General features: G+C 36.6%; 1 protein-coding gene across 1 annotated transcript; it reads right to left on the bottom strand.

Annotated features, from left to right (window-relative positions):
• Positions 1–1,532: 1,532 nt before the first annotated feature.
• Positions 1,533–2,105, bottom strand: LOC145672620 (uncharacterized). The gene has a single exon (XM_081741780.1). The coding sequence runs from the start codon at positions 2,103–2,105 to the stop codon at positions 1,533–1,535; it is 573 nt and encodes a 190-aa protein (XP_081597906.1).
• Positions 2,106–17,117: the final 15,012 nt, after the last annotated feature.

The following is a 17,117-nucleotide window of genomic DNA, read 5'->3' as shown; positions in this document are numbered from 1 at the left end:
TAATTGCTAAGAATATCGCTATATCAGCTCTTTATATATATTTTAGCATATTCTTTTCAATATGTTTAGCATATTTTTCAGTTTTTTCCACGGATATTCTTTTTAGTACATTAGCATATTCTTTTCAATATAATGTGGCCCCGCGTAGCGTAGTCGCTAACGCTCTCGCCTTCGGTGCGAGCGGTCACGGGTTCAATTCCCGGTGGGGTCACTCGGTCAAAAAGTGTAAAACGCTTTTTCAGGCCAGCCACCCTGAATGAGGTTTTCCTGGGTTTTCCTCATTCACACCAGGTAAATGCCGGGGTAGTACATAACTTATAGGTCTCAGGCCTCTTCCTTCCTTCCCTTTCCCTGGATTGTGTGTTCGCTGAGGGACGACATCCCTCAAATCGTGAAGGACTAAATGGCCTTAGATGCCAAAGCCAAGAAATCTAAATCCTAAATCTTTTCAAAATATTGTAAAAAAAATAATATATTGATATACTAAAAAGAATATGCGTAGAAAAACTTAAAAGCATATATAAAAAACACACTAAAAAGAATATATATATAAAAAGCGGAAACAGCGATACTCCTAGCAATTGTCGAGAAGATACTAGGCATATCTGGGAATATACTGAACATATTCGCATATGCTGTACTATTTGGCTTTAAGTACCAAAAATACCAAGGAACTACCACGAAATACCTACATGTTTATATGCACTGCAGGTTACTTTTTTAAATTTTTGTTACTACGTAAGTATATATATATATAGTGCGAAATTTCACTGTTTCACAACCTTATGAAGTAGAGTGTTTTCTTTAAAGTAACTTCCAAGGAACACTTTCCGAATAAATATTACAGATGCACATACATCAAACAAACATTACTTTTTTTACACAAATATACATACTCAATATAATTATACTTGGAAGAGACAATAAACCACTTCTTGTACACACATATACATAGCTAATATAGGCCTAGTCTATACACCTATACTTTAGAAAACCTAAACACAATTATACTTACTTCTGCACACAAAGTCTATAGGCGTTCTTCTGACAGTGAGCCACGAAGTATTTTAGCACACAAATATATATAGTTAATATAGTCAATATGCTTCAGAGTCATTAAACATATACACATTTATTTTATACACAAATGCACAAAGTTAATATTTACAATACAGAGACACAAAATACCTACATGTTTATATACAAACACCACCAATTCAAGTCATAATGGCTCGATACCTGTCTCGTCACTTTCAACAGCAGTTTCTGTAGCACTGTCGTTCACAACTGCTGTTTCCGTGGAACTGCCAGCACTTGAAACGATATCCGAATGTATATCGATATCGCTTCCGTTTTCTGTGCAAAGCTCAGCATCTGAAGCGATATTTGCGCAGCTTGCACTTTTAATTGTAGCACTCTCCATTTCAGAGGCCGTTTCTGTACTGCTGTCTGATTCACTTGAAGATTCATCTTTACAGTTGGATGCAGATTCACTGGACGAGTCTTGAATCACTAACGGCTCTACCATGGTGTCAGTCACTCCGTCCTGTTGAATATATGTCTCTTCTGTTTTTTTTGACATGTATACACTCCTTCATCCAATCCTCCCTCGTTACCGCGCCAAATGCTTCCTCACACAGTGCTTTCACGTCCTGAAGCTTGAAAGTTACATTTCTATAACCGATTCTATTTTTCACTTTTGCCCACACTAGTTCAATAGGATTAAGGTCCGGGTGGTATGGTGGTAAACGCAGACACTCGTGTCCATGTTGACGGAGAATCCGATCCACGTTAAAATCTATTTGTCGGTTTTTCTCGATCAGTTCATACAATTCTGCCTTGGACATGTTTTCAGTTGCAAGAATGTTGTTTTGATTCAACCATTCCATCATAGTGGCTTTCTTTGCAGAACGTGGCGGAGCTTTATTATGCACAACATTGTGGTAAGACGCATTGTCCATTATTACCACACTGTTTCGCGGTAGGTTAGGAATCAGCTGTACATTCACCCACTTCACGAAATTAGTAGCGTTCATGTCATGATGATAGTCTCCTGACCGACTGTCCGACTTCCAAATGGCCAAAGCACCTGGAATGAAACCCATCTCACCCCAGCATGCACTATCACCAGACGTGATCCTTTACTAATTGGTTTAAGTCCACTAACAAACACAGGGTGATACCAAGTCTTTGGTTGGGTGTGTGAACTGTGTACGTAGGTTTCATCTATATATACTATTGAATGACCCTCTTGCCGATAACGTCTTATTTTCCTCAGGTAATGAATTCTCCGATTTCTAATGTCCTCTCTTTCGCAAAGATCTTGCCGATTGGATTTTATTTTAAGCCATCGAAAACCTAATTTCTTGATTATTTTCCACAAAGTTGTACGACTTCCCGCAAATCCTGTTGCTCTTCTCATCGTTGACAAAAGACGCCTTGTTGACGGAAAACATTTTTCCTGCCGAACAAAGTCTGTCATTGTTCGAGTCAGTACTGATATGTCGAATTCGTCTAATTCGTATTTTTTACGTCGATAACGCTTTTTGTTTGGCGTAGTGAATTTTCCGGACGCTCCTTGTTTGACTATGCGTCGCACGGTACTTACGGACACTTTCGTCGCTGTGGCAGTCCTTCCCACGGCTGCATCATTCGAGTGGCATTCTTTTCTCATAAATAGATACACATTGTATACGATTTCATGTGATTGCCTATTTAACACTTTGTGAAACGTGTTCGATATTACACTCATGCTCAATACACAATTATAACACTATATTAAGTACCACATGCACATCAGCACAAACGAAGTATCAAACCTCTTCAAAGGCGCGCGATCACAAACACTGAGTCTCCAGAACTAGCGGGGAATTGATTCCGCCAGAATATTATGTTGCCAACGCTTCCGCAAATATTGTGCTAGTGGGTTCAGATATCCCTTTTCCGTTTCACGACTACTTAAATGCATTACGAAGTAAATGCACAAGTGTCCCTTTTTTCATTCTCTTTCTTTCTTCTCGTCGTTCTCATCCTTGCTCTCTTTTCCCCACCTTCTTAAAATCCGAATAATATTCTCACTGTAAGGCCGTGTTTGTTTCTACGGCGCGAGGATACTAAAAAGATCAAACTGATATAGTAAATTCACAAAGAAATGTAGGCCTACTGTTTGTTTCGAAATTTATACAAGTTAAAAATGCCAAACCCCACTAGTGCTAAAGTTGATTAGTTAGCACCACTGTTGCCACTGCGATAAGGGGAATGGAGGGGAAGGACTGCTAAGATTCGCTAGCCAGCTTTTGTGTCAAAACACAGCGCCAAGCTACAGTAAACAGACAATACCGCACCCTCTAACTGGATGTGACAATACAAGCAAAGTTGGCACTAAGCATTTTGCTATTACCACTACAAAGAATATGGCACAGTATTTGACTCAATTCGGTAAAGAAGAATTGTCAGAAACTATGATAATGTCTGCAGAAACCTTTCTAGTGCAGATTATGCCACGTAAATTCTCATCGATGAATAAATATAGAATTGACCAGTGTCATCGCATGAAGCGCCTGAATTTCTCCAAATTACCATCAACCTCATCTTCCATACATCTTCACATCAGAAGAGTTTACTTTCAGTGCTGCAAGTAGTACTACATACTGTACTTGATGAAGCCCCAAAACTCGACTCGTCTCAGTATGGCTACACATACAATGATGACGAATAGATCCCAGATATGACACTTGGAACTCTTCCCATCGACTTCTCATCCCCTGCACTTGCAAAAAAATGCGGAAGGAGCACATCTTGTAAGTGTCGTATTAGTGTCTTGTCTCATTGTCTATAATGTAGTTGTGAAAGCAGCGAAGGTAAAAATCCGTTCTTGTAATTTTGGTGTTATCGAACCATGTCTATTTTTATAAATCATATCTATGTGCACCTATTCGTATAAAGAATCATCTTCGTGTAAAAAATAACACCTCAATATCACTTTATTTGTTTATCGATTGCAATTATATTCCTACTTAGCGTTCTACGTTGTATCTTGTAAAGAAAAAAATGGAAATAAGCTCTTTGTTTGTATGTTCAGCGTAATCAGTATTTGAAGTGATTGGAGAGAAAACAATTCGTACAATTAGAAAAATAATAAACAAATATCAGTATATATAACGTCAAACTTAATATAGTAATAAGCTAGAACATAATTTAAGTATCTTTTCAGAATAAAATTATTTTCTTATAAGTAAATAGAATTTATATTCAGAACCCAGACAACGAAGATATAAAAAATATAGGTTATATATAGGAAGAACTAGTTAATACTGGCTTCACTAAATACTGCACGACTCCTACTTAATAAAATAAAACATCAGAGAAATAAATGACTTATATTTAATACTTACTGTAAAAGTAAATAAAATAAAATGTAGCGTATACGTTTACGCAGCATTTAACTTTGCGTGCATTTTTGCGATTAAGGTAGGTTTTAGGCAAGAGTGTCGCGTGCGGGGTGCATAAAGAGGTACATGCCCCAACTTTCTCCCTTGAAATATCTACTTATCTCTTTAGCATATTGATATTTGTATGGTCCAGATATTTGTAAGATTGTTTAGGAAATAGTTCCCTCTAAATTTCTGATCATGCTACGCCACTGGACAAAAAGGTAAAAATAGTGAATTTGCTCAAAATTTACTTGTGAACAACTTTTATAGAGGGTATTTTTTAAAAAAAACTCAGCCGTTTTAAATGTATTTAAAGATTTTTGATATAGAGTAATCTTTCGGCGACTTTGACCTTGGCGGCCATATTGCCAAAAAACTCACGGTTTTCGGAACATGTGACCAAGCCAGAAATCATCCACTAGTACCTTTAGAGAAAGTCCAGTAATAATTTTCTCTCGACCTTTTCGATCCAATAGGACCTATGAGTGGCCCCGCACTAGAGTTAAAACAGCGCGGATCGAAAGAGCAGTGTGACCAAAGAGCTCCACGTCGAAAAGACTGAGATATAGCCTGAAAAGCCTAAATATTATAAAAACGTTTATTACATAAAAGTATTCTATGGACAGTACCTGATTTGTTGAGTGAACACAGAGTGCACATGCAGACAGGGTCGCTTTTCCGCTTAGGCATGCTAAGCACGTGCCTACGGCGCAAAAGATTTGGGGGAGCAAAAAATAGGAGGACGAAAGGAAAGAAAATATTAAAATACGCTTGTACAGAAAACGTAATTTCTGTTGTGGTGAGCTACCTGTAGATCTCGGCGGCTAATGTAAATGTGATGCGTATAATATTATTTTTGTCAATTGAAAATAGCAGTAAGTACGCCAGAAATTTTTACTTGGGGGGGTGTGAAAAATAAAAGGGGGGTGCTCTCAGAATAGTGATAAATTTTTTAAACAAACTCAAACAAGAAAACAGTATATTTTATTACGCAACTATTTCAATACTACTGCTATTATTATTATTATTATTATTATTATTATTATTATTATTATTATTATTATTATTATTATTATTATTATTATTATTATTATTATATCATCAAACTGTATAACTAACTCGATAGCCTACGGAAGCCGGAGGTTTAATGCAGAGTTCAAGAAAACTTTCCATTGACTTCTGTTCTCAGTCAACTAGATCTCGTTTCTACTTTGCATTCCTGTTTCTGCGAGATACGTCTTAATATTGTCCTCCTATCTGCGCCTAGATCGTCCTAATGATCGTCTTCGCAGTGGTAGGATCAATAAAGTAAGTTCACACATTTGAACATTTATTATTATTATTATTAAACTAAGTAATACATTGAAACCTCTCAAAACGGACATCGGTGGAACCGATTATTTGTCCGTAAATGAGAGGTGTCCCTAAAAGGAAGGGTTCTCTCTCATAACACCACACCACACATATTTATGGCATGCAAGAATAAGAAAGTTTGTCCTCTTATGAAGATGTCTACTATTAAGAGATGCCCGTTAAGAGAGGTTTCACTGTATTAGGAATTAACCTCCACTATTTTACCCAGTAATTACATGTGAATTGATTACATACGAATTATTGTAATTATTTTGCAAAATTCTGCTATTATTTCAATTTTTTCACCCCCAGCAAGTTTTAATGGGTGATCTTTTCCAAAAATTAATTGGGAAAAATTCCCTCGTTCCATGCTGAAATCACATTCGTTTAGTAATTAATACTGTACATAGTTCCAATTTCATTATTTTAATATTCTAACCCTCTTGTTAACGTTAATTGTTATAATATCATTTGATCTCTTAATCTTCGTTCCTGTCCCTTCCTGGCTACGTTATTGGTTCTGAATATCTTTCATAAGAAAATTATTCATTGATTTAGTTGTTTTCCAGAAATCCAGTTTTTCAATTTACAAATATTTTTTATCTTTCTCTTTTGTCTTCTTTAATATACCCTAATTTTTATAATCTCAGGGCTCATAGTGGTCTAGTCTCTTGTAAATAGTTGAAAAGTGACCAAAAATGGCCAAAAACAGACGAAAAAGTAACCAAAATCTCATCATGCCCCTTTTTTCCTTTGTCAATTTCTTCATCACCTCTCTCTTCGTTTGTTGTTTTCTTTCTTCTTTACTTCTCCTTTTTGAGCTTCCTCCTTTCTTAGGTTTTCAAAGTATGCTTTGTAGTTACGGTAAGCAGACTTAGCAGATGTAAAAAGCTTCTGAGTAAGTGGAACCAGTTCTGGCCTATTTCTGAATTTCTTCATCCTAGACATTATATTTAACTTCGCATATAGAGTTCTCAAAAACGTGAAATATTCAAATTCATCACCTACTCTTAAGAAGAATATACATACTTTTAAGAAGAACATAACACAATACGAACATGATGAACCACACAAACACAAACACACAACGTTGAATGGAGCGTTAACTATTACGAGAGAAAACTAAAAGATTATTATGATAGAAGAAAGAATAGACACAGAAGAGTTCTTAACCCCACCTTGAGAGATTAAGCATCCACCAACCGTTCTCTGTTCTTTAAAAAGAATAAAAGTTGAAGTGAGAATAAAGTTGACTCTTTCACATGTGGCAGCAAGTACTGAAGCTTTCAGAAGAGTAATGAGTAACAAGTTTTTGCCTTTTTCCATTTGTTTTTATATTTTTTCTTATAAACCTGCCAATGGGAAACACAAATCACACGAAAAAGTCACTTTACCTCTGAAAAAAGTAACTTTTAGAGACAAATTTGAAAAAAAAAAGTAACTTTTAGTGACCAACTTGAAAAAACGTAAATTTTAATTTTTAAAAAGTGACTCGCTATGAGCCCTGTTCTTCTCAATGAATTTACTTGAATAAAAATATACTTTACAAAAAATTAAACTAGCGCCAAATGCGTTCCTGCATAAAACTAGACTCAGTCTAAAATATAGATAATTCTTACTTAGATCGATCTCTTCAGTTCTAAAAACGTTTTGACTACACCCTTTTCTAACGTCCGTCCGTTGATACACCACTTGCAGATCAGGCTAGAAACCAGCCACAGAGCTTTGGGGGGGTCATGAATTTGTTAGGAGGGGCCAAGTCATTAAAAATTCTCTTACAAATATCTAAATTGTGCATTTTGTATTGAGGTCTGGAGGGGACATGAAAAAATTAGGAGGGCCAGGCCCTCCCTAGCCCCCCTCTGGTTGCGAGCCTGTTACAGAGTAGCACTTACCAACTGAATCTGGTATAGGCTTATTACTATATTGTCACACTTTTCCTTATTGAGGAGGTAGGTGAATGACCGCTCAAGATGTTGCCAATTACAGTTATCTGCATCTGTCCATCAATCTCTTTTCTCGGAAACGACCGCGGAGCCCAGGAGGGTAGGTATCAGCGGTCTGTTTTGTCAATTGTTTCGATCAAAACACTGCCTGAAGCAATGGGGTCAGGTGGTTCTCGAAGCCGTATATGAGAACGAAGTCGCTTCGTATTTTGAAGTGAAATAAATAAATAAAAATATTGCCTTCTTTCCTAAACGCTACACCTTTTTTTTAACTTGATGTAATAAATAACCTATATGATACTGATTGATATAATTGGATTTGGGGGAGTATTCCTTTTCCATCCAGGAGTGTGTGTAAAGAAATTTGGAGGGGTGTTAGGGGGGTGTTGGGGGGGTGTAGATTACTCCCTGGAAAATAGAGATTTATACGTATTACTTCATAAATAAGAATACTTAAGGACAGTTGTCTGAGCATAACTGGGGGGTGAAAACAAACTATTAACTGTACTAATATTAGGTAAAATAATGTTATCTGCTAGTAGTAACAAAAGCCGAGACTGTGAAATGATTCTTTGTGCAGTGCATTAGAGGTGGGTGAATGGGTGGTCCGTAATGCCGTAAGATAAAAAATGAACAAGAGTGGCCAAACCAGGCCACTATCTCTTTCTTACGGCTGCCGGTTTCCAGTCCGGGACACGGCGGGTCCATAGGGGTGGATAATTGAAAGACTCCAAAAAGCAAAAACAAAGAAAGGGAAAAGAGTAAGACAGTTAAGGCAAAATCACTCCCGAACCAAAACTGGCAAGATAAAATAACTGAAGGAAGAGGATGCTCTGGAAATAGTGAGGTGGCGTAACAATTTGAAGTGTCTAGGGCGCCGAGGAGGTTAAAACTGCACTGCCTTCAGATTTGTATATAGGGTTACTCAAAACAGTACAGTAATAATGATACATAAAGACGGAGGAAAAGTAAATGTTGCACGTAGGTATTGATGCAAAAACTGCATTGAATGGGGTCTGGACCACAAGTGAACTCATTTTTATCTAACTTCATTCGTTTACGAGATGATCACTAGTACCATTAATCATCCACTAGCACGGGCTTTCATCTCGTTCTTTTATGTTTGACATTTTATCTGGTAGACAAAAGTATCTGGACAGGCAATTAATAACGAGACACGTGGGCGGAGGAAAGGAAAATTTGGCAAGTTGTATTGGTGCGAAAACTGCATGGAGTGAGGGTATGGACATCATAGCAGCCATCCTAGATTCTGTCGTACTTGATATCACACAATATTTTTAAATGAAAATGTGTATGTTTGGCACATCATAAAGAAATGTGACTTCCCCAACCTCATAGAGAAAGACCGCCAGGTTGTTGGGAGAATTTCGACATCAGCATTAATTAATACCTTATGTGCTACGATCACTGACACAAATCCCGGGGGATGAGGGGAAATTGTCCCCTTCAATCTTGGAACTGGGGGACTGTCCCCCAATAATCGGATTGTAAATGTGTTTTTTGGAGAGAAATGTGATGACTTGTGTCCGATTATCACAAAGGAAAGTGAGATGAAGTTGATGTCCCCACAGAATAAGCCTCAAATCTGCACACCTCCCAATGTTAAAGACTACTGCTGCTCCCCTGACCCTCCACAACTTCATAAATATTTCGAACATCGCTTAAAATATATATATATATATATATATATATATATATATATATATATATATATATATATATATATATATATATATATATATATATATATATATATATATATATATATATATATATATATGGGAACGATCTTACTCATCCCCCCTAATGTTGACAGATTTGCACCGCTGGCTGTGAGGAGTAAACAAGTTTCAAACAAAACAAAATTTCTTTTAAAACTCAGAAATGTAGCTATACTCTCGATTTAGTATCTAATGGATTACATGAATCTATGAAGAACAGAAGTTGCTGAAAGAATAAATTGCTTAAAACAAAATTTAGCCGATTTGTTCCAACTTTGGATTTTTAATCCTGGAAGGACACCATAGCATTACCATGACACAAAGTACACCGTGGGGTCATATACGACCCATTACACAACATATACATTTAGAAAACACCAGTCGAGTAAGAGGTTGTGCCATGTGCTAATTTATTTTAGGTTAAACTACAACATGTGTACCTCACTCATATACATGTGAAACTTTTCATAGTCTGAAAACAGCTTTGATTATTGAATACAAATATTAGGTTAATGGTTTACTATTAAATTTTCGGTAATCTTCTAACTGGTGATCTACCGACGTATATCTATAACGATAACCTAACATGCATTTTTGCAACTGGTTAGGTTAGTTTAAGTTATTGTTTAACATATAGCTTTGTAGGTCATCAGGTAGAAGAATACCGAATTAAGTATTCATTAGTTATATTATTTGAATAGTCATACAAATGTTAATAATCTCTTCCAGTCCAAATTATTTGAAACAGCTATACAAGTTTTGGAAATTCTGATGTGTTCACAGCATTAGTAAAAAGTCACTTCACATCTTTACAATCGCCACAAATTCCAAAGCGATGTTCAGCACATGAGCTGCGTAAGCAATACATACATCTTGTTTATCCCTTTCTGTCGTTATTACGGAGACAGAAAACACAACGACCAAATCTGATAATTTCACAGCTTGAGGATGATCCTCTTCACGCATTATTCCAGGTATTTCTTCTACTGTGAGTTCTTTACTTATTGACCCTATGATACATTGCACTTCAGCCCGGATGTGTTCGAAAGAAAAAGAATATAGAAGATTTCCAACAATGCTATTTTCGTACCACAAAGAACACCCTTGCATCGTTTGCGACCCAGCTCACAAAATAAACACAAATAATGTGCAGAACCAACAATTAAATGTTCCTAATTTCACCTCTACTCAAGAGACAAATTATGAACTCTTTAGGTTATTTAGCGCAGGTGCAGATATGCGTAAGTCAACACACATGGGGCCGCCGGCGATCCCAGTGTCTTTCCAGGGTTAAAATATAATAATAATAATAATAATAATAATAATAATAATAATAATAATAATAATAATAATAATAATAATAATAATAATAATAATAATAATAATAATAATAAATCATTCAGTGCTCTTAAATAGTATCTATATGTTTTAAAGTACTAATGTTTGCGAAATATGAAGATAACTGTTACATTTAGATAAACATCTAGGCATCTTTCGGGAATTTGCCGGGCCTGAGAAGATGCCAAGTGATTGTATTTAGGCCCTCAGCGCCCATGGCCTGCAAATTACAAAGGAGAAAGGAACCTGAGGAAGATACCATTAAGGTAAACAACCGTCAAAGCTTCCTTTTCATAGAGGGTCTTGTTCCAGGGCGCTGTTCCCCTTCCCTCCGTTGCCCCTAAGTAATCTTAACAGCCAAGTTACAAATTAGCATATTGATTTAACATTCATGCTAGTTCTTGTATATATGCTGTTCCTTCATTCTTAGTAACGTTTTTAGCCTCAACGCTACTAGAAAAAAAAATGGGGAAAATGTGGGGAGGAGAAAAATACTTACCATAACTCACTAACTTTAACACACGAATAAGGAAAACAACTCTTAGCAACAATTTGATTGTTGGTGTTTTTTTAACAAAAGATTTGTCATTGTTAATTTAAAAACCCCATTTCTAAAAAAAAAAATCGAAGTATGAAAATTTTTTAACACATTTTTCAATTTAGATAAAGGTCATTGAACAATTTTAAATAATACAAATGATTTTCAGTGGTATTCAAATGATTTTTGTTTCACGTTGTATACCTACGGTAGATCTCTAAACTATTTGAATTCAATGCTGAAACCTGAGCTCCTTCGTGGCTAGAGACCCAGGTTCGATTCCCGGCTGGAGTTCATGTGGTTCAGATTCCACGTTAATCCGTAGGTCCACGTCTCATATAGCCTCGCTGCTCAAAGGGACGTTAAACAAAATCATCAACTCAATGCTGAAACCTTAAGAAGTAGATCTAGAAGTTATGGTTGCATCAGAAATAAAAGTCCGATGCATATAAAAAAGTTTTCCGCTATCTCTTACAATCATTACTATCGAAGAACGAATATTGAAGTCGGGAGCTGTCCCCTTAAGGAATTCGTTGTTCTCAGCATCCGGCTCCTAGCTGTTATAATGGGCCCAGCAGCTACGCCTGCCGTCGGTATGCTAGTCAAAGTTATAATGTCGGGGTCACATTATTATTAGTCCTGGCCCCATAGTATACCCCCGTAGTTGGCATCTGTTCCTAAGTCAAGGGAATTTACTTGTAATTGTTTTCCTTTACTGATATTAAACAAAACGGAGAAAATGTCAAGAAAACGTCAGGCATTCTTATTGACTCCCATGATTTGCGGAGCTCTGAGGCATCACAAAATTTGTCTGTAATCCAAAATCTATATCTTTCAGGGCTTCTCTTAAAATTCTTCCTGCTGATTTCACTGCATCCTGCGATCTTATTTTGGCTGCAAGATCTTCAGGAGTCAGATCTGCTGAGAATAGCATAAGCGGTTCTTTTTTTTTTCTTTTTTTTTTTCAGGCGGACAGAAACGAATTTTGTCACCGTACACTCTCACTAGAAACATTTTAATCTCATTGTTACAAACACTTACTGTTTCATCCATGTTGGTAATTAATTTCCTGATATTACTGAGTGTGAATCCGTACCCAGCACTCAAGAGTGGTTATAAAACCTCATTTGCTTTTTCGAAAAGCACGAACTTATCAGACGCCTGGAAGTGAAGCTTCTGTTGCTAGGAGCTCGCGGCACGTTCGTATCTCCGAATAAATGCACGCACACAGTTCCCGTGGGCATACAAAACTGCTGCAAACACGTAAACCTCACAGTTAAGATCAGCAACACGACTGAAAACTTCATCTTGGAAGAAACTAGCTGCAAATAGAAACGCGTTTGCTCTTTAAAACTCACACACCCTGTATTTTCCTCCATCATTCCCTTTCGCCCTTATTTTGGCTAAACCACAGATAATATACGGAAGGTCCTCTGGTTTGTGATGAGATGTTGGAGGTGGGCGAGGGGTTGTCATAGATCTCCTAAGTTGATGGACGCTGGATTTGGCCGAAGCTGCCTTCTCGGAACGCTCAGAATCTTGTTGTGGTACACTGGATTCTGCTAGTTGTTGATTAATTCTTTCCAGGCTTTTCTTTATTGTGTAAGACTTGTAGCACTTGTTGTTACAGTGATAAAATATTGGCTCTTGTTCACCAATCAATTTCAATCTTTTGTGGACTTAATCTTGTCTTGTTTCAGCTGCGTTTCGAATTCACTTCTGTCCAGCCTTGGTATATGTCAGTATTACTTTTGTATCACTTTAGTATATAACACATTTGTCTTTGTGGAATGGGTTCAGAGAGTCTATAGCTAACAAAAATTTATCAGATCTCAATCAGCTGCTATCATCTTCATCACTCATGTTTATTTCACCAAGTCAATAGAATACCTGCAACACACAAAATGAAACAACACCGAAACTAGATATTACCTGCCACTGCAATTGCAGTCACTGCTTACTGTCTAAAGTTATGAAGAGAAATTTTCACCAATACTGTCTGCCAATATGAAGAAAACATCTACCAAACCAATAAAAAAAAATCACACCATGCTATTTATGTAAGCGGCAGTCTTCAAGAAAATCTTCTACAAGCAAGGTTGTTATACAGTACTCAATTTTATAGGTGCGAGTATTACTAAACAGACACACTGTTTAAAAAATTGACTTTCGTGCACCCCTGTATAAATCGTTTATTATGCCGACTTAACACGCACTAGTGAGATTTTTCTTTTTCTTAAATTCCAAGATATCTGATTCACAACTTTGAAAAAACTTTTAAAAGAAAGAAAAACATAAAATAGTCAACCAATCAGTTTAGCGATAATTCCAGAAGTTGACCGATCATGTTAAAGGTTAAAGGTAATAAAAAGAAACAAAGGGGGGGGGGGAGAACTCAAGAGGTGATACAACAAACTGGAAAATATTTATTTTTATAAAGACAATGTTGTTACTAATAATACTATTAATAAAAGCGAATATATTTCAATCGAAACCTTCTAACAACTGCATGTAACAAAGAGAATATACAATAAAAATTATTTTTTGTTGCGAAATTAGACTTAAATTTCTTTAAAAACTAAGTGAAAATGTTATTGAAATATGTTTTAAAAAATTTTTCTTTGCAATAAATAAGATTCAGCAGTGGCGTATTTACCATATTGTTTCAGGAGGGCTTTGCTAACATTCGGGGGGGAGGGGCTTTGCCTGGAAATGTGAAAATTCTGCAAGATATTTAATTTACTTTACTATACTAAGATTTCGGGGGGGGGCTTAAGCCCGGAAGCCCCCCCCCAAACACGCCACTGAGATTCAGATTCAGATTCGAATAAGAATATTTAACCATATTTTCTAAATTGAGCTTTCATTCTCACCCGTTGATGAGTGGGTGGGCCGTAGAAGGCTACACCTTCTCTCGGCCAGAGATATGAAAGACATTCATAACCTACGTCTGACACAAGAATGTTGAATGTAGGTCTCATGATTCACGAAATATTAAGTCATCATTGAAATATATTCGCCATTCTTAAAATGACGTCCAGAAAATGGCGATTTTTTAAAAGATAGAATGATATGTTTTTTAAATTACATGCTTAGTTTGTTAGATATCGACATGATATTTCTAGGATATATTAGTGGTGTACCCAAGTTTATTTTAAGATGAGTTGCATCTATCTAGTGGCAGTGTTTCCAGCCATGAGAAATTTTAATTCCCGAATTTAGGTGAATTTTTTTTAAAAAATCCCATTTTTCCCTTTATAATTTCCCTCTTATTAGCTAATTTAGAACAAATATACCAGCATCTGAAAACCTTGTTTTTGGCCGACACAACGCACTATAGAAAGTTTCAATAGGATACTTAGGGAAGCTGCAGCACCTGCATAACTTCGTCGACGAAAACATCAAAAAGCGCACCGTATCGAAAGGGTTAAAATGACGTTCAGAACCTAATCGGCCCGGATTAGAAACGTCTACCCAAGCTAAATTAATTCAATAATGATCCGAGAATACAAATAAAAAAATCAAATTTTCTGGACCTCGATTTTTTTACGGGGGTATACTATGGGTCCTGGACTATATATGCCACTATGTACTTAGTTGCCCACCTTCCTCCCGACATGTTGCAGTAATAAAACCACTTTTCAGCCGCAAAGGCGATTCTCGAAAGGCGTGCCACCAGATGGTGGTCTTTCTTCCTGGCGACGTGGTAGCCTTATAGGAATAATTCTGCGAAAGCGTATCGGCATGTGGTCATCGCCTCGCCATGTTTCAGTAGACGGATTTCCTAAATGGGTTAGTGGTCTAAACTCATAATTTGGAGGTTTTGCTGTAGCATGTATTTATCTCACTCTTACATGCATCTAAATTGTGTACATCCACAAATACTTCCATCTTAGCAACACTGGTGTAAATCTCGGGGGATGAGGGGGACATGTCCCCTCCAATCTTGGAACTGGGGGACTGTCCCCGACAATAATCCAATTTGAAATGTGTTTTTTGGGGAGAAATGTGACGATTTGTTTCCGATTACCACAAAGGAAAGTGAGATGAAATTCATGTCTTCCCAGAATATGCCTCAAATTTGCACGCCTCCCAATGTTGAAGACAACTCTGCTCCCCTGATCTTCCACAACATTCTTTTTCAACTTCATAATTGTTTTGAACACCGCTTTAAAAAAAAAAAGAAAAAAAAAAGATTATAGAAACGGTCTTACCCGTTCCGTCCTCCTACAAAGTTGAAGACCAGTGGCGGCGGTTGGACGTTAAAAGTGGGGGGGCAAGATATGATCTGAATATTTGATATCAATATTAGTTTTCCTGGTTGGTTGTAACACTTTGTTTGACGAAAGGTTGTATAACTATTAGGATACTGTCTTTTTCAGTTAAAATACCGTATATCTTGTTTCATATTGATTAAGTAAATTGACAAGAGCAACGCAAGTAGATACTAGCCCTTTGTACTCTTAAACAACGAAGGTGTAAGAAGAGATTTGATTCCTTGCTCATGAATATCTGTCTGGAAAATTGTGTGATCAGATTAGGGGCCTATTTAATAAATTTGCAAAAGAAATAAACAGAAAGGATAATATTAACCAAATAATCATAGTAATGAATAATGTGGCTTGTTTTGCAAAAGTTATATTGAAACTGGAAATTAATGAACAATTTATATTTTCAATTCCACGAATGTTATTATATGTGTTATTACTCTTAGAATGACAGTGAATACTATAAGCATATGCTACAACATTTAAAGAAATAATTTTGCAGCTTCCCGAAACATGTTCGTTGCCATTAGATACAGTTTTCACTTTCTTGGAATATATCAAAACTCAGCAATACTTAGTCACTCCACATTTCAGTTATACAAAATAATCCTAAAACCTAGAATTATGCTGAATTCACTAAATTTAATTGTATATACAAAACTGTATATGTACACCCCTAAACTCGTATATTACACTTCAAAATTAATATTCCTCACTGAGCTCCTTCGTGGCTAAGCGGTTAGCGTACACGCCTTTGACGTGGGAGATCCGGGCTCGATTCCGGGAATTCGGGGGAGCTCACGTGGTTTGGACTCCACGTGATCATTAACTCCACGTCTCAAATAACTTCGTTGCTGATCAGGATGTTAAACTGAAAAAAATCAAATCAAAATATTCCTTATTTTTAGAAAGAAGGAAATACATTTTAGGAACTGTCGATTTTTGTGCAATTAAAGAATAAATTGTGAAGGATTTCTTTTCTTGCAAAATGTTATCTCAATTAGTTCCAGAGCGGCTGACTAACATATAGAGCCCTTGCAAGAAGAAATGAAAGTACGCTCGAATTGTGGCGCTCCAATAGGTTAATTTTTGGGCCATTTTTAGTGGCAATTCAAATGCAATTCCTGTAGCTTTCTTAATTCCATAGGAAGACAACCAATACGTACTCATCGAACGACAAATATTTTATGGCACCATTTTTATTCTATGAACCAATAATACATACAAAACTATATATTTTCATATTAAACTACATACACTAATAGGTAATTTCAAAAAAGTGGGGGGCAACTGCCCCCCTTTGCCCCCTAATCGCCGCCCATGTTGAAGACAGATTTGCGCCACTGGCTACATACGGTTAGTAATAACTCCTTCACACAGATTACTGCTCACAAACTGAACGTTGATTGTCTTGCACTCAATGAAACTTTTTTGAAACCAACTGACCGGTACTACTTTCCACAATACCACTTGTAACGTAGTGATCTCCCTAATAATAT

This window comes from Thermobia domestica, chromosome 16 (assembly GCF_964235325.1).
Source record: "Thermobia domestica chromosome 16, izTheDome1.hap1.1, whole genome shotgun sequence".
Classification (NCBI taxonomy): domain Eukaryota; kingdom Metazoa; phylum Arthropoda; class Insecta; order Zygentoma; family Lepismatidae; genus Thermobia; species Thermobia domestica.
This window is presented reverse-complemented; position numbering and strand designations above follow the sequence as displayed.

What these genes read in the sequence shown, in the direction of transcription:
- LOC145672620 (XM_081741780.1), bottom strand. Translation starts at nt 2,105, where the DNA reads ATGGGTTTCATTCCAGGTGCTTTGGCCATTTGGAAGTCGGACAGTCGG.